Source organism: Pyrgilauda ruficollis, unplaced genomic scaffold (genome assembly GCF_017590135.1).
Source record: "Pyrgilauda ruficollis isolate IOZ18807 unplaced genomic scaffold, ASM1759013v1 scaffold150, whole genome shotgun sequence".
NCBI classification, from domain to species: domain Eukaryota; kingdom Metazoa; phylum Chordata; class Aves; order Passeriformes; family Passeridae; genus Pyrgilauda; species Pyrgilauda ruficollis.
The window spans coordinates 322965-348040 of NW_024513655.1; the positions used below are offsets into that span (position 1 = coordinate 322965).

At 48.6% G+C, this 25076-nt stretch overlaps 1 protein-coding gene across 3 annotated transcripts in view; it reads left to right on the top strand.

The window, feature by feature from the left end:
* Positions 1–25076, top strand: part of CTIF (cap binding complex dependent translation initiation factor) — a 145083-nt gene that overhangs the window by 101559 nt on the left and 18448 nt on the right. For 2 of the 3 annotated variants that reach the window (XM_041461661.1, XM_041461664.1), the window contains 2 exons: positions 1664–1993; positions 22355–22510. In XM_041461661.1, coding sequence (XP_041317595.1) covers positions 1664–1993; positions 22355–22510 — 486 coding nt within the window. The remainder of the gene's footprint in view (positions 1–1663; positions 1994–22354; positions 22511–25076) is intronic. The other variant, XM_041461663.1, reaches the window with a different exon arrangement.

Genomic DNA, 25076 nt, shown 5'->3' on the forward strand with positions numbered 1-25076 from the left:
GGGTGAGCTCAAGGGGCTTTTCCATCAATGCTCCCAGCTTACCTTAGTCCCCCAGTGTCAGCACTTCTCTTGAGGTGTCTTTGTGCTTCTTCAGGAGGCTTTTTATTGAAAGAATTGAGGCTCTGAGCTTGACTTCTTGGGTGAGGCTGCTTCCAGCTTGAGTTCTCCATGGACTGGAAGCTCTCCCATTTTCCATGCGGGAAGGCTGGTGCACACATGAGCTCCCTCCTGTTCTGAAGAGCTCAGTCACTTTGCAAAAAAGCATGTAAAGAAGGCAATTTGTCTCTGCAACTATGAGCTAAATTCCAAACTTTGATTCCTGTGTCCTAAATAGTTGGACTCTGCTGCTTTAAAGCTGATATCCATTTATCTCTGCAAGGAATTGAAATGCCCTTATCTCCTCTCTTCCTTCCAACAACCCAACAATAACAAAAGTATTGCATGCAAGTGACGGAGGAGAAATCCTTTTTGGAAACAATATTCAGCCACAGATTTCTGAGGAATTTGGAGATGATATCTCCATTTGCCCCCTGTAAAACTCAGATTCTTTCTCTTGAGATTCTTTTGTCAGACTGTAAAAAGTATCCACGGGGTTATCTCTAATGAGATTTCCAAAATACAGAGCAAAAATAGCCTGAACATATACAATTCCATGGGAGTGCATGTTGGAAATGTATACCTTTGAATGCATGAGCATTTACTATTTCTGGATGTGGCATGAGGGGGAGTAAGAGATTTTGTTAGTTATTTTTATGTTCTTTAAAGCAATGGGAGTATAGTAGAGACTTTCAGAGTATTCATTTTAGTGCTCTTCTTAGAAATTTAGAGTCTTGTAAGACTAAAAATCTCATCAGCTTGGGTGGGTTGTTGTCAACATAACCAGTCTCCTGATGGTAGGTTTGGACAACTCCCTCGGGGATTGGATTTGCTACAGGTTTGTATGATATAAGATTGAGCTGGAGGGGTAGAAGAGAGCAGACCAGAACAAGCAGGATGCATGCCTAACACTGGGGAAAAAGGAGCAAATGCATAATAAAATGTTGAAAAGAAGCAATCATTTCTGTGGTAATGATGGGAAGGGAAAAGTCTAACAGGCAAGAGATGGAAAAGTCAAGAGTCTTTTGAATGCTGGGATCATGTGACTTCTTTGATCTCAATTTACTTCATGAAGTATATATTGTATATATTTTTATATTTAGATATATATGTTTATATTTATATATTTTATATTAAATATGTGTATAAAGGATATTTTTGTGGAATTGTTGTCTGAAGATTTTGCAAACATCAGTGCACTTTCTAAAGAGAAGCAAAAAAATGTCCATTATCCTGATGTGTCACAGACACCTGAAACTGGTCCAAGATGCCAAAGGCAGTCAGAGATGATCAGACTTTGGCATCCTGGCTCAGGACCCTCAAAGACATCTTCTCCCTCAGCTGAGGGGTAGGACTTTGGGATTGAGTGGTGTGGGAAATGGAGAAAGGTGACATTTCTGGGGCAGGATGCATGCGCTTATGCTTTCCAATGCTGAGTTATACCATTGTGCCACTAAAAATTGCTTTTGTCTTTTCTCTTTCTGTTTATGTCTTCCCAATCCCCTTCCCCCTTTGCTGTTCGTGCAAGGACATGGGCTGATATATCTGTTTTTTCCTTGTGTAACAGACGCCTTGTCTTTCCCTTTTCACGGACCAGGACGAAGTCACGGTGGAAACCACCGACCCTGAAAAGAATAAAATGGACAAATTAATTGAAATTCTCAACAGCATGAGAAACAACAGTAGTGATGTTGACTCCAAGCTCACCACCTTCATGGAGGAGGCCCAGAACTCCACCAACTCTGAGGAGATGCTGGGGGAGATAGTCAAGACCATCTACCAGAAAGCGGTGACGGACCGCAGCTTTGCTTCCACAGCAGCCAAGCTCTGTGACAAAATGGCCCTTTTCATGGTGGAAGGAACCAAATTCCGGAGTCTGCTCCTCAACATGTTGCAGGTAACAAGATAAAGTTAGTTGTTCAGGTGCCTGTAGCATCATCTCAATTGGTCTTACCATTTATTTGGAGCTGAGCTGTTACCAAATTCCTTTTGAACGCAATTGCTGAGTTCAAATTGCACCTGTTGTTTTGTCTGTGCACATCTTCAGTGGTTACCATAGATAATGTGACACTGAGGGCTTTATCAAGGTACTCTTCATTCTCATTTCATGAGCTCTACATGGAACTGTGGCATCTCACACTAGGGCCTGTCTGAGTAGTGAGTCAGCTGCTTGAGGCAGCATCGCCATGGCATGAAGAGAAATTAACTGGGAGGGTCTTTCAGTGTAGGCTGTTAGAGTGGAGGGTCCATCTCAGCACCAGCAGCACCAAGACAAGTCTCTCATGGTCTTAGTCACCAGGATGGTCCCTAGCAGGCTTTAGGCTGCACCACCTGGCTGAAGGGCTTGATTCTGGTTTCTGATTACAAACCAAACTGAAATAGTTGTGTATTTTCTCATTATTCTGGATGACTTGTTTATTGATATGTGGAGAGGTGGATGGTTGTTCTGCTCCAAAACCATAAGTGATCATCAGCAAAGAGGAGAAGAAAAAGCAGCAGCTCGGATCACTGGTCCATGAGGTTATTGGTTGGGCTTGGTGGCCTTGGAGATCTTTTCCAGCCCGGATGACTCTATAATAATGTTGGATGATAGAAAAAAGGGCTATCCTCAACTGCCTGTGGTCTGCTGGGAGGAGTGTGTTTTACTCAAGTGCCACCATCAGAGAGGGCAGTTGTTTCCTGGGAGGGTGTCACATGCACCTCCAGTTTTCTGCCTCTGGAGGCAGAGTTGAAACCATGAATTTCCATCCTTAATTTAAGGTGCATTTCCTTGTGGCTGTTGCCCTCACACACCATCTGTGGGACATGCAGAGCTCACTTTTCATTCCACTGCTCTCCATACAAGTCTGTTGGTCAGCACCACTCCAGTTTTTGACTCATCTGCTTCTTGCTGCTCTTGTTGGAGATGGTCTCTTGGATGCTGTGGCTGGCTGCCTGTACCTTGAGTTGGCATTGAGGCAAAACAGCAGGCAGGGAAATAAGGAGTCAAATAAAATAGTGAAAATCAATATCAGATAATTCTGCACAGTGACTGGTCCAAATTTGCTTCTGTCATTGCTCTGCGTGCATATCAAACACAACATCTCTCCCCATGTCCACTGTCCCCTGCAAAGCCCTTGGCCAGCACACACATCTGCCCATTACCTGTTCCAGGTGGTGATTTTTTCCAGATTAGTATTTCCAAAGGGAATATCAATCAGAATGAGGGAAATTGCAGACGGAATCAGTCCCAAAATTAGCAGGAAGGGGCTGGAGGGAGCTCTAAACCTGCTGTGCATCCCGTTCTTCCCATACCAGGTCACTCTTGCATCTTTCCCTGTTAGGCTGAGCAATCTAAGAGCTCCAGAATAAAGCCCAGGAATGATGGCCTGAGAGCAGGGCAGAATTGTGTTAGCCCACAATTGATGCTGATGGCAGTCCTGGGTTAGGGGGGACTCTTCCATCTTGCTTTATTCCTTTGCCCCAGCAATTCCACCCATGCAAACAGACCCAATAAACTGATTTATACTGCAGCATCCTGTGCAAGACTGAGTGGCTTCCCATTCAGCTCTTCACAGCATGAATGTGGGATAAATAATATATCTCCTATCTCCAGAGAGACTCAAAGTGCTTCTCAGGAACGTGTTGCCAGTCACAGTGTGATGGGAGCATTGTGGAGAGCTGAAGTGCAAAGAGGGAGCAGGGCCTGCGGGTGACCGAGTTCATGTGCTGAGGCACAGAGAAATATGCAAAAGGGATTTGTTCAGCCCCAAACTGCACATCTTTTATAAATGTCTTGATGGGCAAAAGGTGACAGATCACTGCAGGTCAAAAGCAAAGTGCTGTGTGAAATTGAATAATTTAACATTTCCTTTCTGATAGTAAAGGATTTTGACTTTCTCCAAGCACTGCTTCATTTTCCAAACGAAACAATCAGATGAACTCAAACTGATTCATAAATACTTCGGTCCAGCCCTAAACCAGGAATATTTTGAGGTATTCAGATCTGATAGCCCTGGTTGGAGACAGAGCCAGGTATGAGGCACAAAAGAGTCATCGCAGCTGCCTTGGTGTGAAATAAGGAGGTTGATTATCAATATCAATACGGTATGTTGGAACTGATATGATATATTATCAGTATTAATAAGGCATATTGGCTATTATGTCATGTTACATATGGGTGAATATCCCATTAGTGTATGATATATTAATACGTTGATATCAATTATTATATATCCATATGTATACACATATATATACACACACAGATCTAGATATACCCATATATATCCGTATATATCCATATATTTTTATATGATTGATGGTAGGACATTACCCAGCTGCAGTCCTGGCCCTTCCACCATCAGATACTTTCCGTCAGCCATTTTTAGATAATTCACCGTTAATTAAAAAAGAAAAATAAACCTTTATTAAAACGCTTGCTGCAGAGCAGGATTTGTGTCTCTCTAGCACCTTTCAGACTAATCTGATCCCCGGACGTAAGGAGCTCGGCTTGCTGGGCACCGGCGAGCTGGGGAATTACTGTGCCGGGGTGTGATAAATCGGGATCAGTGTGATCCCTCCCCGTGCTGCTGGCGCCTGGGGCTGCACCACTCGCCCCCCCATCTGCTCCCAGCAGATGCTCCTGTTTTGTAGGGGCTTGTTTGTCCCTTTCGCTCAGGACTGTGATGGCAACAGCTCACCCCCAACGGAGGACCTCAGGAATTGGTGCATGAACTCATTGAGGTGCCCTGCCAGCATGGTCGTACCTTTAGACAGCATCCCTATACCTGTAGACAGTGTCCCTGTACCCACCCTTTAAACAAGGTGGTTTTTTTCCCTTTAAAACAGGCAGTAAACTGTCTTTTTAACCTGGCTCCTCTTCTATTTTCAGGTGTTGACAAGGTGCTCATGCTCAAGGGTTGCACATGTTCACAGCTTATCTCAGGGTACTTGTTTTGATCCCAAAAGAAATGCCAGTGCTGCAGCATGGGAGTGTTGTCATATCATCCCCCTCCCTGCCAGCAGCTCCTCTGAAGGGCTTCCCTACAGCCAGCATGGTCCACTTCATCCTCTAAGGGGATCCATCAGGAAAACTCTGGTTTGAATTTGTCCTTCACTCCATTTGGTCCAGAATCTTGGCTAAGTCTTGAGTTTGGGTGCTGCCAAGGTCTCAGGAAAAGAGATGTGGAAAGGGGAGCCATGGGGTGGACAGCTGGTAGAGCTGCCGTGTGGGAGCTTGGCACTGGGGGGATCATTTGGCATCAGTTGTCCAGCCCCGGCACAGGCTGCCCAGGCAAGTGGTGGAGACACATTCCTGCAGGGATTTAAAAGCTCTGTGTGGCACCTGGGCACATGGTCATTGGTGGCCTGGGCAGTGCTGAGGGAGTGGTTGGACTTGATGATCTTAGAAGGCTTTTGCAACCTAAACAAATCCGTGGTTCTGTGGTTTGGGTTTGATTTTCTCCTCATTGAGTTTGGTTTAGTCTTTTGGTAGCAAGAGCGATTTTGAGCTATGTGAGCCCTTGGGATGGATCTGGGTGAGCTGGGCCCAGGGAGCTTGGATGTCTGGGGACATGAAAGAACATCTTAGTGGACGCATACACAAATTCTTCATGCCTCTAGAAATACTTTCTTAATTAGTACATTGAAAGTATTTCTCCTTTGAGAGGTTTTTACTTGTCATAGTTGCACTCAGTGGCATGCCCAGCCTTTTTTTTTTCCTTTTTTTTCCCCCAGTGGGGGGATGTTAAGCAATGTGCCACAAACCCTTCACATGTAACATAAGTTGGAGTACTCCTCTGCTGGAACAACCGTGCTCTTTATAGCAGAGCTGTGTCTGCATCTGAGCTATGCAGATCCAAGAGTATTATTAGAGTGAACATCACTGGGGCTGTAATTGTACACTGATCCCCTTGGCAACCACAGCCAACAGCACATCAAACAGAAGGCTGATACCTTCTTTTAATAATAATAAAAAAAACCCACCCAAAAATCATGAAATGAACATCCCGACGCAGAGCAGCAGAGCCCGCTGGCCTGCTGCCAGAGTTCCATCTCTGCACATGGAACTGCCTTGGTGCCAGGGGAGAAGGGCTGGTTCTGCTGGATGCCCTGTGGCTTACCCTGCTGCGTGCCCTGTTGGATACCCTGTGGCATACCCTAATGTATATCCCATTTCACACCCTAATGCGTACCCTAAGGCACACTGCATTTGATACGTCATAGGATACTCTGTGGCATGCCCTAATGCATCCCAAAATTTATACCCTAATGCATACTCAGTGGTGTACCCTAGTGCATATCCTGTTGGATGCCCTGTGGCATTCCCTGGTGAATATCTTGTGGTACAGCCTAATGCACTTCCCATGGCATATCCTATGGTACATCCTAAACACACCCTATTACATACCCTAATGCACTTCCCATGGCATATCCTGTGGTACATCCTAATACATACCCTGTTCCATACCCTAATGTACTTCCCATGGTGTTTCCTATGGTACATCCTAATGCACACCCTGTTACATACCATAATGCATTCCCTGTGGCATACCCTATGGTATACCCTAGTGCATACCCTATAGTATATGCTAAAGCTTTCCTTATGGTATATCCTGATGCATTCCCTAATACACATCCTATTGCACACCCAAATAATGCCTACCCTATGATTTACCTTACTGTATATCCTGTTGGATACCCTGTGGCATTCCCTAATGAATACTCTATGGTATATCCTAATGCATTCTCTATGGCATGTCTAATTCACCCTAATGAATACCCCATTGCCCACCCTAATGCTCCCCTGCTGCACACCCAAATGGGGGTTTTGCCTTATTGCCTACCCTATTGCACATCCTGATACATTCCTAATGTTGCACACCCACACAGGGTTTCTTCACCATCTTACTGCAACCTCTGGATGCCCCAGAAATGACCCTTCCTTGGTTTAGTGCTGTGCTTGGGTCTGGATGTAGAAATTTCATAGAAACACAGAGCATCTGAGCCAGAAGGGACCCATAAGGATCACAGACTCCAACCCCTGACCCTGCACAGGCACTTCAGTGACTCCTGAGAATGTTGTCCAAACATTCCTGGAGCTCTGGCAGCCTCATGGCTGTGCCCATTCCCTGGGGAGCCTGGTCAGTGCCCCACCACCCTCAGGGGGAAGAACCTTTTCCCAATATCCAACCTAACCCTCCCTGGCACAGCTCCAGCCATTTCCATGGGTCCTGTCCCTGGTCACACAGAGCAAAGATCAGTGCCTGACCCTTCTTTGCACATTACAAGGAAATTGTAACTACAGTGAGTCTCCCCTCAGTCTCTTCTCCAGGCTGAACAAACCAAGTGTCCTCAGCCCTTCCTGGGATGGCTTCCCCTCTAGACCCTTGAGATGAATAGTGGGGGTTTTGGCAGAGGTTTCACTTCAGTCTCAGTGGCCTTGGTTGGGTTTGAGGTGATTGGTGTGACCATTAGTAGAGGGGCTCAAGCAGGAAGGTGGCCAAAAATCCATTTCTCTTGTCCCAGGTGGGGGATGGAAGAGAAGAATTTAGGTAGAAGCATTTCTTGGGATGTAGACATTGTGGCATGAGGCACTGGAGGACTGACTTATTCCCTCTAGTAAATGTGGGTGCAGTGTGAAGTGTTTGCCAAGCGGAGCGTGAGGATTTGGGAGGAATGAGCTGAAGTTCCTCCTGTCCTGTAGCCTTTTTAGTCTGAGCAAACAACCTCCCAGTGATAGGAGCCCTTTCAGCACTGTAGGGCTCTAAGTTGCAATGATAGACACTGGGTGGATACTGTGGGAACTGGGGCATGGAAGTTGGTTGGATTCGATGATCTTAGAAGTCTTTCCCAACCTAATGGTTCTATGAGGTTTTGTGTTATTCTAAGTACTACATTAATGGTGAATGCTGAAAGGCAGATATTTTTTCCCCTTCTCAACATGATTATTGGTGAGAAACAGTTTGTGGTTTGGCAGAAGTAGAGGCCGGAAGATGCAAGTGTGGCTGGAGAGTGTCTGACCTGTACACCATGTCCAGCACTGACTGCAAAAACCCATCAGTCCTCTTTCTATGGCTGTTTTTAATATAATTTAATTACAGGTGGTCCAATCTGTGCACATAAAACAGAGTGGTACCACTTGTCTCTGAAAGGGCATTGCCCAGCAGACATCAGAGTGTTGCTTCAATGTGAGGTGGGGGGAAAAGATCCAAATGGCCCTGGAGAAGATCCTAAAGCCATACAAGTTGTGCTCATGTGCCACAGCAGTGAGCTCAGCTCCACAGGGCAGCGCTGCATCCATCTCTAAGATCTGTGCATGAGCCAACGCTGCAGCCTTTGGTCCCAGGAGTTTGATGAGCTCTTCCCCCAGTGAGGTGGAGATTCAGTGGGGATAACCTCCTTGGCTGGAGCTGTTCTCCATGGCTATCTGTGCAGATGAGGAACGTCTTGGTGGTGAACCTCAGAATGGATGCCAGTCCTCAGGAGCCCAGCACAAGCACAGAAGTAGCAAATGATGCTGCCCTTGTGTAGACACCTTCATTTAGGGGTTTGCAGAAACTTGTAGAGCTTGGAAACCTTTCTTCCCTTACATTTCTGATATTGATAAACATCAAACCGTCCTGCTTTTGTAAATCACTGAGGCACTCCCCCAGCAAAAGCTTTGTGTAGCTTTGAAGAGATTTATTTTCTATACGCCCAGGCAATTCAAAGGCAGTTCTAAATTCATGCACACTCATATATCTGTGCAGTGCTTGAAGGGGCACAGGGAATGCAGCCCCGTGGGTGGCTCCGACGAGCATCCCCAGCTGCTGCATCCTCCTGCTCTCAAGCACAGAGGAAAAATAGTGGAAAGGAGATCTATTCCCTGTTTTTAGCCCATGCGTGTGTCTCTGGAGACATTCTCCAATTTTTTTGCAGTGTATTTACTATTTCATTTTTATTTTTTATTATTGTACCATTTTTATCACTTGATTCTTGTATTCAATTACTTCTTATTTTGCTCATATATTAATATATATGCTTGTTGCATAAATATTAATTATACATGTTTATATGTAGATATCTGCTCATGGCATGTATTAGCATTATATAACTTACAATTTTTTTTTTTTTTTTTTAATTCTTACTATGGTTTGTTTTGGTGGTTTTTTTCCCCTTTCTCTTGCACAGTCATCCGGGGCCAAACACACGCCGTGCAAGTGTCGGCAGCAGGCAGGAGAGGGAGCCCGGGGAGCGGGCTGGCGGTGTGCCTGCGCCGGCAGGTGAAGGGCAGGGCTGGGCATCACCTGGAGCTGGCCCTGCCTTTACCCCGAGCCCGGCCAAGCCGTGCCTGCCTGCCCGTAGGAACAGCGCTGGGCTTGGCCACGGCAGGCTCCGGGAGCCGCTGGCACACGGGAGAGCCCTGGATTAAATGTCCGGCTGCGTGCTTTGAGCTTGCCACTTCTCCCAAGCGGAACGCTGGCTGTAGGAACCAGCCGGCTCCTCTGCGGCTTTGCCACGGCAAAGGGAATGTGGTGGGGGCCAGGGAGCGCCGGGCAGCGCCTCCCTGGAGGGTGGTGATGAGGTGAGGAAGGGGTTAAAGGAGCCCAAGGCGTCGGGTTTTAACGGGGTGCAAAAAAAGGGGCAGGTTTGCACTGATAGGAAGGAGAGGATGGGGACAGGAGCTGTGCCACACAAGCACCGGGAGCTGGGGATAGTTGAGCCAGACCCTAAATTAAACAAGCAGTGGGTTTGCACTGCTCATCAGCCCTCAGTCTGAGCCCAGCGGTGGGTTTTGGGGACATGTTGAGTTACAGCTGGAGGTGGCCACAGGGCCACTGACGTAGCAGTGAGTGTCACAGGGGATGACAAGGGGATTGTCCCCACTGCTGTGCAGGTCTCTGGGGTCTGCAGTTTGCCCAATGCAGCCACGCTCATGGCTCTGCACAGGAAAGGTGTTTGGTTTAGACTAGCAGAGCACCATGCAGTTGAGAGTTTGGTGGGAAGCAGCATTAATTCTCAAAAAAAAAAAAAATCTCTTCCAGTCTAAAGATTGGAATGTTTGATTTTAATTCAATGTGCTGGGAAGGTTTTATACTTTATACTTTGCAGTGCTTGGATGTGTTGTGCAAAAATAGCCATCGCTTTTAGTCCATAAATTTTATGTGTGGCTTCTCCTGGCTTCTTTTCACCTTGGAGGGGCCAAGATTTCAAAGCCACGGTGGGGACCAACCCGTGCTCCAGCACATGATGGGATCACAGGGATGATACTTGGTGTCTCATTTTCTCTCCAGGCACTGGGTGCCCTGGGCATCTCCCAGGGATGGTGGGAGCAGCAGAGGCTCCATCCTCTTGCTTGTGTGTGTTGGTGGTGAAGAGTGCCAGGAGCGCCCCTGGCCAGACTGCTGCTGCCTGCTAAAAGCACAGCTGAGTTCAGAGCAGGGAGTTGGGGCGGTGGGACCCGTGCACACGCTGTGCATGGCTCAAGAGTGGAGCAGAGGCTGTTCTGGGCTCTAGGTGGAGACTGCAGACTGCTCAGCCTGCCTGCAGCCCTGGGACAGAGCCAGGCAGCAGCCTCCTGCTGGGGTGGACTCCTGGCTGCCCCCAGCCATTGCTGGTGGATGAGGATGCTGTGGGTCCTGGCAGAAAAAGCAGAAATTAAAAAAAAAAAAAAAAATCCATGTATCCATTGCTGAGAGGTGGAGAAAGGCAGGGGGGCACTTCAGTGTGGAGACCTCTCCAGATTGGGCTGAGCTGGCATCAGCTCCTACTCACTCTCTTGTTTACTCTCAAAAGGCTCAGACCCACGGGATGTGGGAGTATGTTGCTGTCAGCCCAGGGGCTCAGCTGGCCCAAGGCACCCTCCTCACAGACCATCTGCTCCTGCCTGCTCCAGCCCAAATCCAGCTCAAGCTGCTGCAGCCACCCCAAGGTGGGGATTTTGGGATGCTGCAGACACCCACAGACACCCTGCTCTGCCCAGCCCTGCTCTTAGCTGATTCCCTTCACCCCACCTGGGGACAGGAGCTTTGGAGGCTCCTTGGGCCCCTGTGGTGCATCACCCTACCTGGGACTCATCCCACAAACCCCACGCCCCCCTGTCATTTTGTCAGGGAATGAAGCATCCTGCTGACACAGGAGTGCCGTGGAGAGGCAGATGACAGGGACATCACCTCCTGTGCCAAGGCTAGGGCAGGTGGATGTGCCAGCATCAGCCCAAAGATGGGATTTGGTTAGAAGGATGTTGGAGAGGGAAGCACCTCTTTTTCTCTCCAGAGAAGGAGGAACATGAGGTAACATGCTTTGCCCATCCCTGACTTTACTTGGACGTAGGCTCATAGCATACAGAGGATGCTCTTGTACTCACCAGCAGGAAATCTGTTGTTTTAAGGTTTTCTGAGTCACAGATTCAGTTTCCAGCCAAGGGAACCTGACTGCTGTGGTGGCACCCAGAGTGATGGTCCTGTGGGACCTGCAGCTTGAGCACCCTCAGCATCCTCAAGGCATGCTTAGACTCAGGGTTTTTTTATTGCTGGGTATTTTGATGTGTAGCAATCTGTCAGAGTCTGGATTTGCAGAATGAATGCTTCCAGCAAAGTCCACATCCCCTTTGCCTCTCCTGTGGTGTTCATTTGGCACAGCCTCATCTTTTTCTGCTGCACGCGTTTAAACAAGAAAATGAAAATGATGGTAGGAACTGGCTTTGGTGGTTCCTGGGAGCAGAGGAGCTACAGGACACTTGAGGGATGAGGAATGAGGCTTGAGAATTATTTCAGGTCCTGTCCTACAGCTTGCCAGGCCTGATACTGATGCAAAACCCAGCATCCAAGTCTTGGGGACAGCAGCAAACAATGCTTGGCTGGAGGATGTTGCCCTGCTTTGACACATCCTTGGTCTCATCAGCAGTGCTGCCAACCATGGGGTGTCCCCCCATGTTCCTCCCCTCACTGAGCTTCCCAAAACACTGCTGCCCTTTACCCTCCCAGTGATTAATTCCTCCACTTTTCTTGCTTCCTTTTTCTTTAAATTACTGTTGCTCTAAATATTATTTTTTTATTAAACAGAAGATAAAACAAGCATCTCTGGCAGTGCTGGGAATCCAAACTCAGTGATAAAGGTAGGCTGGACAGGGTTTGGAGCAATCTGGTGTAGTGGAAGGTGTCCCTGCCCATGGCAGGGAGGTTGGGACAAGATGGTCTTTAAGGCCCCTTCCAAACCAAACCATTCTGTGATAACACTTCCAGTTCAGGAGCAGCAGGAACTGAAATTGAGGACAGCAAGAGCAAAGTGTCCACCAGCTAAGGAGACAGTTTCAGGCCAGAGAAACAAAACCTTTCCATTTCTGCTTTGTTCATAAGAGTAAGGTATGTTTCCTTGCATCTCTAATATTCCAGCCCATGCCATCCAGTGGTCTTATACAATGATGCTCAAAGTCTGCCAACATGTAGCAGAATACATCATGGTAATCATGGACATCCCTTTAGAGATACAAAGGATGGAGGAATTGAGGGCATTTGGAGGTTGGTGCTGTTTTCTGCAATTTGTAATCTTTCTGTAATCTTAGCTTTCCCAACATGGATAGGCAGCTTCAGAGGCATTGTAGGGTACTCCATACCTGTATGCTGCAGGGGATGAGCAAAAAATATTAATGCATAGCAAAAAATATTAATGCATCTTTCACAAAAAAAAAAAAAAAAAAAAGCTCCCTGGCTACATAGAATTTGTAAATATTAGCCTCCGAGAAAAGTTTTCTGAGCTCCTTTTTGTAAATAACATTTTTTTAGCAGACTGGCACTTCACCTCCAGGTCTCGATTTTCAAGTAGTCACTTGCGCCCCCATCCCAGGGCTGCATTTCCAGCAGGGGGATCCAGCACTGGTACACAATGCCCGTGGGGTGCCTGGTGGTGGGAGAGACGTGGTGAAAAGCAGATGGAGGAGATAAGAAGGGTGACAGCCCCTTTGCTCTCCAGCGTGTTTGCTCAGCAATGCTGAGTGCTGGGCCAGAGCCACCACCTCCCTGCAGACTAAACAGTTGCAGTGTTTTCTCTCCCATGACCGAAAGAATTTAGTAAAGGGTCCCGGTATGAAACTTTACACGAACTCTGGGTGCCACGAATATCTCTGGCTGGGAGTCTGTTAACTCCTCCGGTTCCTTGATCATCCGCGCGGTTCAGTCCCAGGGCAGATGAAAGGGAGACCCATCCCACCACGGATCTGGCCAGCTGCCTGCAGGACCCCCCTGTGCTCTCCCACCCACCGAGTCCATCTTTCTGGGGGTTTTGTTGCTTTCTTTTGAAGGACAGAGCCAAGCACGCTGGCCATGATGGAGTTCTGGAGTCCCCCAGTTCAGGAAAGACATGGATCCGTTAGAATGGGTCCAGGGGAGGACTCTGCCAGGGCTGGAGCCCCTCTGCTCTGGAGCCAGCCTGGCCCAGCTGGGGCTGTTCCCTGCACAAGAGAAGGCTCCAGGGACACCTCAGAGCCCCTGCCAGGGCCTCCAGGGGCTCCAGGAGAGCTGCACAGGGACTGGGGACAAGGCCTGCAGGGACAGCACACAGGCAATGGCTGCCACTGCCACAGGGCAGGCACAGATTTTGGCATCTTGGGCAGGAATTGCTGGCTGGCAGGGTGGGCAGGCCCTGGCACAGGGTGCCCAGAGCAGCTGTGGCTGCCCCTGGATCCCTGGCAGTGCCCAAGGCCAGGCTGGACAGGCCTTGGAGCAACCTGGGGATAGTGAAAGGTAGTAGGTGGGTTGGAATTAGATAATCTTTAAAAGTCTTTTCCAGCCCTGATTCTATAATATCTCATGCCCCTTGGACCTGTTTGGAGCTATCTGTGTGCACCAATGTCCATCCGGCTGTTGTCCACTTCCCTCTGCTACCCAGCTCAGGGGCATCCACTTGAGGGAGAGGTTTTGGGGAGGGGAGAAGCCTGTAAGGCTTCATTAATCTTTTGGTCCTGGCTTGCAGAGAAGCAGAGGCCAAGCCTCAGTGTCTTGCCCAGCTCAGCAGATGGGTGGTCCCAGTCCCACCTCATGGTGAACACCACCAAGAGGGCACTTCCTGGGAGGGTCTTAGCGTCCCACAGGAGAACATCCTGCTGCCAGCTACCAGGCAGCCAGGAAAATCCCTCTGTGGACTGAACTGATGTGAGCCAGGAGTGCCTGTGCAGTAAAGCTCCTGATGTCAAACAGGATTAGCTGCCTGCCTTTCCCTGCCCAGATTCATTCATTCACAGGCAAGCTGGCCTTTCAATGGACACAGCTTCATTTCCAGTGCAAGTGGAATTCCTCCAGCCCTGGTGCCTGGACAAAGGAGCACCTTCCTCCACAGTCAGTTTTCCTCATCTTATATCCCTCTTTCCAAATTTGGCCTGTCCCCATAGATCCCTAATCACCTCCACCTTATAAAGAGGACACATTGCATGTGCACAATTTAAAACAAGAATGCATCCTCCTGGCAAAATCCAGCTGGTCCCTGATGCCTCCTCCTGGGCTGCAAGGCTGGGCATCTCCAGACATGGCATTTGCAAGCAGGATCCATCTATCAGACAAAATTGGGGTGCTAGTCATCACCTTGGCCTGGTGTTGGGAGTGGGATGAGCATTTTCTCTGGAACAGATGTGGCCTCTGAGCAGATCTGGGGATGGTGCTGGGGCTCAGACCCTGCCATATTGTGGGGAAAGGTTTGCAAACTGCCCATCAAACAATCCCCACCTGTGTGAAGTAGCCCAAAAATATGACTTAGTGAAATTTCTTGAAACCATTATGCTTTTACACTGAACTTTTGCTATGGGAAATGCAGCCCATGGGATGGGAGATTTATACTAATACGTTTTTCCATGAAGTGGGGATATCAGCACTGCTGTGGATGCTGGGATGAGCAGGGATACGTTGTGCTTGATCCTTCTCTTCCTACCACCTCCATGTAGCAAGGAGGGGATTGCTGGCCTAGGGGTGGGATGCTCTAAAGTACATGGATTCTTTCAGGGGGAGGACTGTCAGTGTCTCCAAAATTCCCGAGGTAGCCCAAGGTTTCCTGTGCACACTCATAAAGACAAAGAGCACATCACTGCCTCAAAATTCCCACAGTACTGGGACATGCAGGAATAAAATGAATGTAACAAGGATCTCCTGCACTGCTGCAAAAGATCCAGGCTGCCGAGGGGGAGCTGCTTCCTCTGGGCACTGCACGGGGTGTCTGCAGGGCTGGGTCAAACAGGTGTCCCTGCTGCTCTGATGGCAGCCCAGCAGGGAAATTAATTTGTGTTTCTTTGTGGTCCTGTCCAGTCCCTCTCTGTGGGACTGAGAGATTGGCTTGTGATTCTCAGACAGGTGATTAATTCCCCTTGTCTGTGTGTCCTGCAGATGGCAGGTCTGTCCCTTGCTGGCTGCATGGTCTGGCTGAGGATGTTAATGATGTTTTGCTGTGTCTGGGTTCATGGAATAACAGGTCTTTAAGATGATGATAAACTGCTGTTACCCAGCTGAGCTGACATCGTGGCACGTGTTTGGGAACCCAGAAAGGTGTGAGATAGGAAATACAGCAATAAAAATTAAGTGATGAGGAAGACAACTCTGTCACCTGGGTAGTGCTGGAGTGGGTGCTGGCAAACATCCAGGACAAAATGGTGATTGTGGTTGGTTGTGTGCAGGCCAGGCTACTGAATTCACCCTCCTGGTCCTCTCAGAGCTTCCACACAGACTGTGCTCTCAGATCTCTAGCAACTGCGAGGTTAACAGCAAAACTTCTGTTTGCACATCCATCATTATGCTCCCAACAGGGTGATTTCAACCTCAGCAAAATCAATAATTAACTGCTTGTACCTCTGCAGCCCCTCAAGGACCTCACAGACATCACTGGCTGAAGCCATGAGACACCCACATTGGGTGGGTAATTGCTGCTGCTCCCAGATTTGGAGCCAGATGGAGAGGTCAGGGTGAGACCAGGGGGGCAGGAGGTTCAAGTGACACTTGTCTGGTCACCTGGTGTTTGTAGACATGAGAAGTATCCACAGCTACTCTTGGTTCTGGTCCTCAGCTGCCTCAATTACCTACACCTGGGAATGTAAAATTATGTCTCTTGTCCTGGGAGTTTGCCTAGGCTCTGCTTTAGAAAAACCAGTTTTCTGACCTTATTTTGCCCTTCGTGCCCAAATCCTTCTGAGAGGAATAAGCACTGTGTGTCTGCTTGATGGCTGCAGAATGTTTGTTGAATTGTTCTTGCTGAACTGAAAGAATTCCATATCCCTGGAATTGTTCAAGGCAGATTGGACAGGGCTTGAAGCAACCTAGCCTGGTGGAAGGTGTCCGTGACGGGGTTGCAGAGATGAGTTATAGGGCCCCTTCCAACCCAAACATCCTGTGAATCTGTGAATTGGCCAGTGACATCTAATGCAAGCTACAAATCACCCAGTGGTCAGGTGTTGTGTGGTGGGTGTCTGTGGGGTGGTGGTCACACTCCTAGTAGCCTGGACATTCACCCATGTGGTGCATTTCAGAGCCCTCTGTGATTAAAACCACTCACAGAGCTGTGGCCATCATGAAGTCAGGTCCATGCTGAAGGTCACTGGTAGGATTTCCTGCTTTTCCCAAAATGGCCAAAACATCCTAAGATGTTCTCAGATATGCATGATCAAATGGTGCACATCCAGCCTGGAGGAAGCGACGTGATGAAAGCTTGTGGGAGTGAAATGCCTCATGGCTGGGTGAAGCCAGGACCTCTGCAAGGCTGGGCACAAGGTGTCATCTGTAATTTAAAAGCTTTATCTGCTTTAAATGTCAATAACTCCTTTGTTGGAGTCATAATAATTGCCATGATTCGCATGTCTCAGTCACACGCCCCAGAGCGCTTCTCAGAGGAAGATGAGCAAATCATTCCCGTTTGTTGCCGGGAAAATAAACCTCCATCTCCTGTGCTGTTGTTCTCCAGGTTCTGCCTGGAAGCTGTAGGCTCAAAGCAGGTTGTCTCTCATCACCTTAATCTGCTCTGTCTTGTCTCCATGCCGGCAGTAGCGTGGGCAGGGATGGTGTGAGGGGATCTCCGTGAGGTTCTGTCCTTGGGTGCAGGCAGAGAGGCCAGGAGTGGGTGTCTGGAGGAAGAGCAGAGCCCCTGGAAGAGCTGATGGTCCCATTTCATGTCCCACCACCTCCAGCAGAGGAGTTTTCATGGTGGTGTCAGTGAAATAAGACTTTCCCAATGAAGCTGTGGGTGGTACAGAGGAGCTCAGTGAGACCCCACAAAGCCATGGTCAGAGGTGTTTGATCACTCCCTGGTGCTGACACAGGGACCTCCAGCACCTCCTGAGCTCCTTCCAAATGCCTGTGCTCCAAACCACTCATCTCACTGGTTTATACTCCTCGGGAAGCAAAGCTGCACACCAGAACCTCCTCCAAGCCAGGGTCTAAATTCACATAGCATTTAAATTCTTAGCAGGGAATAATGCAGTTGGTGTTAATTGTGCAAAATGTAATTTATGGACTTCCTTTTTAGGAAGTTCAGGGAAGGGAGCAGGCAGAGGCTATGCTTCTCCAGGACAGCAATAAGGGATAGAGGCTGTCCAACCTCTATCCACCAGTTCTCTCCTCCATCCTATTGGATTTATTTGTCCTAGCCCTTTCCAAAGAGCCATTTAGGGCTCCAGCATTTCACAGAACATTGCCAGTAAGATCAACTATTTAGCACAGCCTATCTCAGCTTTTTATATAGCTCTTAGCACGGATACCTAAGCATCATATATTTCTTTTTGTGCAGTATTTCTGACTCAGTATTTCCTGCCTCCTTGACAATGACTGAGTAAACAGCAGAGCTGCCAGAGGAAGAGCCCTGTGTTTACAGAGCAACAAGCCCAAATGTGCCTTTATTTTTTTCCCCCTCAGAAGGTGGTGATGCTTAAATTAACCCTCATTTTTATCCCTCACTAAACTTTTGCCCTTGAACTTGCTGCTACCAGAATCAGCCATGGGTCAGTGGGCCCAAATCTGGGGAAAAGTTATTTGGAATGTGTCTTAAAAAAAGTGCGGCAAACTCCCGAGGGAAGAATTTTCAGCTGCAGCTGTCTGAGCTGGAGTGAAGGCTTAGATCCGATGGCAAAATGCTGCTTCTCATCCCACCTGACTCTGCTGCCCACCAAAAAAGTTAGAGGATGGATTTTCCTCCTCTCCCACGGAGTGGCCGTTCCTCTTGGCTCTTCTGGCTTGGTCCTAGGCTTGGAAAGGTCTCATGCCCACTGTCATAGGCCAGTGTTGAACTGCATCTACACTGGGATGAGGAGTGGGCTTTCACTTGGCTGCAAGAGTGAACACCCCCAGGAAAAGGCACTTTGAATTTCCAAAAAGGCATTTTGAAGGCTCCTGCTGGCAGGAGCCTCAGCCAAGCTTACAAAGGAGCAGAGGGTGTCAGAGGTTTTGTGAGTCCTGGGCCATCTCTGTGATGTGTGTGAACACAGGCCACCCTGACCTACCCATGGTGAGGCCCAGCATGATGAACATGCTCAGCCTTCAGATTTATGCCCCAGCCTTGTCCTGTATGAAAGCTCTTTAGAGGTCTCCTTGGCATCCCCCCACTTCCCACATGGTTTCCCAATGAATTCTTCTCCCAAACCAGGCAGAGAAGAAAGGCCAACCCTACCTGGTATAAATACATTTTATTTTAAACTATAGGCACTGAAGGAAGGTCATCCAGTAGACACACCCAGATTATCTACAGGCCAGAGCACCCCCAAATTAGTAATACAATTCATGTTTAAAAATACAGCCAAACTGATGAAAGATAATTTGCTTACTGCCCTGACATCACCACCTAAGCATGGGGCAAGCCAATCCACAGGTTATTTTTATATAACTCTGTGAGGCATTTCCAGAGCAAATAAAGTTCAGTGGGCAGGGCAGTGACCCGGCTGTCTGGTTCCAGAGCTTTTCAGCCCCCTCAAGGCTCGTCATCAGTGTGTGGAGGTCTGTGGGTCAGGGCACGGCTCCATCGGATGTGCCCCAGGCACACAGGACGTGGAGTTTGTTCTCCGATGGCCAATTCCTCACCTCTCCCATGTGCTGGCTCTGGCTCATCCCTTTGGGTTGCAAAGCCTTTGGAGCTGCTCTCAGTGTTGTCAAAGGGTCACAGGGCCTGCTGTGGGCATGGCTGACCTGCAGCAGGTGAGTCACACATGTAACTCCATTAATTGAGCAGCCCAGCTCAGCCTTGGTGGCAGCAGTGGTCTCTTCAAACTCCCCAAGGCAGATGGGACACCTCTGCATGGGTGGCACTCAGTGCACACCATGGTACCGGTCAAACCTGCAGTCTGAAGGCCAAATTTAAGGACAGAGCTTCCTGGACCACCTTCCTGGTGTGTGCTGAGATGCTGGAGTAGCACCACCCTGAGGCTTATGGATTGCTCAGGATGCTTCAGGATACCCCTGGCACTGCAAGTCCATCTGCTGTGCAGGCTCCTGCCAGGCCCTACTCTGGCCTGTAGGCAAGTGTGGTCCAGAAAAATTCCACCCACTGGCAACATGTTCTTCCTACTTTGTCAGAGGAATCAGTGTCACTCCCTCCTTTTGCAGAACATGTGCAAATCACCTCCTTTTGCAAAGTTTGGCCCAACCTGATTCTGCAAATGGAGCAAAATTATTCCCACTGCGGCATCACATTCTGTGTGGAAATGTTGGCAGTGCCTTCTGCATCCATCCCACATTCCATCCCTCTCTCCCATCCTTCATAGGGGTCCCTCAAAGTCTGCACAAGCTTTTCTGTGACTGGAGAAGGGGGGACCACAGACCCCTTTCTTTTACTAGGATCTTGTTCATCTGGAAAACTGGGTCAGTGTTCACTGATGCCTCTGCATCACCCACTGGGTGCCACAGGATGAAAAAAGGAGAGTGATGTGTAGTGGAATCCTTTCCTGCCCAGCTCCCATCCAGGCCTGATGAGTTTGGTTTGGTTTGCTAGTTGGTCTACGGAATTTCCAGGTGATTTGTGGGTTTGATGGTTCGGGTTTTTTTACAGAAAATACCTTTTCTTAAAAGACAACGTTGAACAGTCATTTTTCTTTTTTTGCAGTGGCGCAGAGCAGGGCATGTTTGAAGCAGGAGCAGGAAGGAGCAGAGTTTCCTGCAGTGTTTTTTATTCTTTCCCAGTAATCTGGGACTGCAGAGCCCATGCAGTTATCCCAAGCTGCTAGGAATTTCGCAGCATGCCCCAGGGATCCCAAAATACAGCACAGCTCCCCAGGTACAAGAGTGTGGAGCTTCCAGGCCCAGGCAGGACAGGAGGTGCTGGAGGGCATCCAGGCTGGGAGAGGGAGGATGGGTTGGGGGCTGGAACTGGCTGGAATGCTGCATGAGATGCAGGAGACAGTGCCAGGAGATGGAGAGGAATCCAGGAAAAGCTCCAGGGTTCAAAGGCAACTTTCTGTGCACTATATGGGTGGATGGGGCAGATGAGGGGCATGGGATACTCTTCTTGCATTTTTAATTTATCATTAATCAGGATGTCATGTCTCTTTGACTTTTTTTTTTTTTTTCCATTAAATTTCAATTGAAAACTCCAGAACAAGTAATTGGGTAACCTTGGGGTGATAACCAGAGCTGGCAAATAACTCCTCTGTCAGTGCCCAGGGACGGGCTGGTTAATGAAAGGATGAACTCTGCAAACTCCCCCGGAGAGTCTGGGGAGACCCAACAGGATTTGGCTGCAGGTTGACTTCGAAGTCGCAGACACAGTTGGGCAACTGACTTATGGAAATGGGTGTAGAGAGGAATTAGTCATCGCTGTTTGGTTAATAAGTGCCTCGGCTTTTTTACAAGTCTTTTTTCCTGCATATGCAAATACATATTTTATTTTTCCTTTTGTAATGAAACATATAAATAGCTCCTTCCTTGCATCTTCTGTGCATACAGTTGTGTCATGAAAATAATCACCGTGCTTTTGCCTGGCTTTCTTTAGCAGCTGCTTCACTTAGCTTTGTTCTGAAAGGAAGATCTCCTGTGTGTTGTCCAGGGCAAGAGAGCAAACTTTGGTGTGGTGGCTTTTATATCTCCCCAGCTTTGCAGAGAGCAGCTGCAGGTCAGAGTATTTGCAGCAGCGAAGCCCTTTGTCTCAGGCAGTAGGAATAAACTGAGATGAGAAAGATAGAAAGCAATTTATTTAGTTGCTGGATTTCAAAGGTTGTGCAACCTGCACTGAAAACACATGGTGTGGAGACCAAACTTGTCCTGTTCTTCAGTATTCCCCTGCTTAGTGTCTACTAAATTTTAGTAGGATTAATTTAGTAAATTTAGTAGACGTATCAAGGAAAGGTCACTATGGAGACAGACAAGAAAAGTTGCATGGGATGTCATTCAAGAGCCTCTGCAACATCTCTTAGAGACCAGGGGAAACTTTTTGATTCCAAGCACGATGCGCTCCCTTGTGCCATCCTCTAGAAGGGTGTTTATGTGGTTTTCTCTGTTGCCTTGTGCTGTTTGCCACATGTTTCCATCACATACATCCATTTTCATACCCAGCCTTTGGACAAACCCCTTCTTTTTCCCACCTGGAGGTCTGATGGAGAGGCAGCTATCTCCCTGTGTGCTTCCTCCTGATGCTGACCCATAAATCACATCACTGGGATAATCCTTAGTCATAGCAACCATCAGCTCAGGCACAGGGTGACCTTTTAATGCCAAGCCCAGGCTGCCCTGATCTTCTGGTCGGGCAGGGAGCCAGTCTCTGCCATTATTTTGTGAGACGCCAGAGAGCAGCCAGACCATTAGGATGCTCCTGGCCAGACACTGGGTCTGCTGAAGATACTGGAATGAATGGGCTGGGCAGGTCAGCCTGGACCACCAAGCCCAGGATGGCCACCATCATTTCCCCTGCATTTTGTTTAACCTCTCTGTTGCTGGTTTGTTTTTTTTTTTTCAGTCCTGGTGGTGCTGGCTTCTTCCCTCCTTGCCAAAAAACTCAAGCCATCCAAACCCAGCACATTGGTGCATCTGGAAAAGTGACGCTGTGGCTGTCAGGGGACAGTAGGGCGCAGAGGGCAGACACCATCTCTGGTGCAAGCCGTGGCAGTTATTGCAGGAGTTAGTGATATTTCTGCAGTACCTGCTTTCTGGTGGCTTTGCTCTGTTGAAATTGCAGCCACTCCACGCATGTTGAGTAATCTCCCCCCTGTTACTACAGAGTCAGTCTGTCTGTCTGTCCTCCCCCCACCCCAAGTTTCAGTTTCCTCCTAATTCCCTCTCTAGACAGCCGTTGTCTCTGCCCTGGTGGCGTGGTGTTGCTGATGCTGAGCCTCTTGTCTCTGTGCCTCTTGCAGAAGGATTTCTCCATGCGGGAGGAGCTGCAGCAGCGGGACGTGGAGCGCTGGCTGGGGTTCATCACCTTCCTCTGCGAGGTCTTCGGCACCATGAGGAGCAGCACCGGGGAGCCCTTCCGAGTCCTCGTCTGCCCCATCTATACCTGCCTCAGGGAGGTAAATGCCTTCCCACCTGGGCCTTCCCCACCAGTGGGACAAGCTGTTGGTTGCTGTGTGGAGATGCCCAAGGTCCATGGAAAGGCTGTGGCTGCTCCATCCCTGGAAATGCCCAAGGCCAGGCTGGATGGGGTTTGGAGCAACCTGGGATAGTGGAAGGTGTCCCTGCCCATGGCAGAGTGTCAGAACTAGACAGTGGTTCTCTGAGGCCCTTCCAACCCAAACCATTCTGGGATTCCATCTTTGCTTTATAATTCCTAGAGGTTTGCTCTGCCAGCACTTTGCATTTCAAAAGTACTTACATTTGCAGGCATGCTTGGCTCTTCCTTCCTCTTGTCTTTCTGCTCATTAAAACACAATAATTAAAGCACACATTCCCTTTGTCCAGTGGCTAGAAAGGACCAAAGTTGGAATGGCAAACCAAGCACTCTAGTTTGCAAATCCCAGTGTTGTGAAAATCCCCACCTAAGCAGCTTAAACAGCTTCTTAAAGCAGGTGAAGCCGCCTGAATAGATGAGACAGACCAAGGGGAGGAAGGAGGGGGAGAAATGAAGTCTCTGATGTCCTTAGACCCAACCCAGTGTGGCAGAAACTCAGCCCTGTCACCAGGGTTGGGGATTTTTCAGAACCTGATTTCCTGATGAGCTCATTGTTCAGCTCCCCATGGCTCAGAGTACTGGCAGAAACCTCAGTGAGTACATACAGAAAAGACAAATCAAGTGTTAATGTTCCATAGAGAAGGAGAGGGCTTCCCTCCATCCTGTTTTAAAGATGGCTTTGTCTCCTGCTGGTGTCTGTAGAAGACTTACTCAGAAAAACCCGCCTTGTTGCCCAGGGTTGGAGCTGTGAATCTCAAATTGTCAGTGGTGCTTCTGTCAGGCCATAAATAACTCACTGTAAAATAAGTTTAGACCTCAGGCAAGGGAAGGATAAAGAAAGTGCTTGGTGATGACTTTTTTTACATGCATGGGAAGTTTCCTCTGAATGCACCCGCGCCATAAACATTTTGTCTGGGTGGTAGTACTGTGGGCAGAGCTCACAGATGGTGACTGGAGCAGTGAGCAGTGCAGGCCTCATGATAAGGCAGACATATCCAGAGGAGGAGACGGGAGAGGGACGCTAAGAATAGCCGAACTTCCCCAAAATCTCTGCCCACGGAGGTATGTGTCACCTTCTGGGGAAGATCTTGACGTCTGGCAAAGCCCCCGTGCCCATCCGCTTCCCATCGTAATCGTGACACAGCACAGCCCTGATTCTGCCAGAGTTTTTCCCTGCCCACTCCTGTCTGCCCTCGCCGTGCTGTCACTGTCCCTCCTGTCACCCTTCTGCTCTGTGGGGACACGGTGGTGAGCTAGAGGTGTGCGGAAGGACGTGAATTTCATATATCAAGGATATTTTTTGCTACAGGGCAGCTCCATAAAAAGATTCACTAATTATATCAAGATGTCATGCGTAAATTTGCTCTTAAAAATACATCTCTGTTCCTTAGCAGGACAGGTCTGTCCCTGTGGTGTTGTTTGTCACAGATGACTTTACTAGATGATCTTTAATAGCGAGATGATCTTTAGGCCCCTTCCAACCCAAGCTACTCTCTGATTCTAAGAGGACTCTTAGGGTGAGCCTGACTCTTCTGGCTCCCCTGCCCCAAAATGCCTGCTCTGTGACTACTCTCTCTGCAGTGCTTTGACCTTGATTCACCCCTCTTCCATGGCTCTGGAATGAGTTTTCATTCTGCTGCCTTTTTTTGTCATTGCCAGCTAATCCTGCTGCACAGGGCCAGCCCAGGGGAAAGGGTCACCGATTTATCAGCAGTGCCAGGTTCTGGTTGGCAGATGATTGCCAGGGCCAAAGGTGGGCTGCAGACACAGCTGAGGAGGTGAGAGTGTGCTTTTCCAGCTGCACCCTGGAGAGGACAGGGACATCTGCACAGGCTGGCCCTGCTGGGTGCTCTGTGGGAGTGTGGAAATCCCTAACTGTGCAGAGTGCTCATCCCTTGGTGTTCCTCATGAGCCACATGGGCTGGTGTCCCAGCAGAGAAGGAGCTGTCACCATGGCCTTTAAAGTTTGGGACTCCCACATGCCTCAGGACAGATTCACAAGGTGTCGTAGCACTCACCATGGTTTTTTCTCCTTCTGCTGATCAGAACATACATCCCCAAGTAGAGTCTCAGCCCCTCACCCCTAATTCCTTTCACACTGAGTATTCCCCAGCAAGCTCCCTCTGTGTTGCCCACAGTCCTGCACAGCTCCTTCTGCCTCCATCCACCCATCCTTAGACCATAAATCATTAGCAGAGGCAAGATAACATCTCTCCCTCTGCCTGTCCTTTCAGCTCGCTTGCTTTTTAGTTTCTCTTTTTTTTTCTCCTTTTTCCCTTTTCCTTTATAGCTCTGGCAGACTCAGCCAAAGGTCAGCGAGGCAGTGAGCAAGAGGAAGGGGAAAATTGCCTGATGACTGAGACAGGAATGTCTTTTCCCTTCCCCCTGCAATGCTTCCTCTCTCCAGCTCCTTTCCCCCAAATAAAAGCTTATTCACACCATCATTAGCTGGGTGGGAGCGGGTGAGG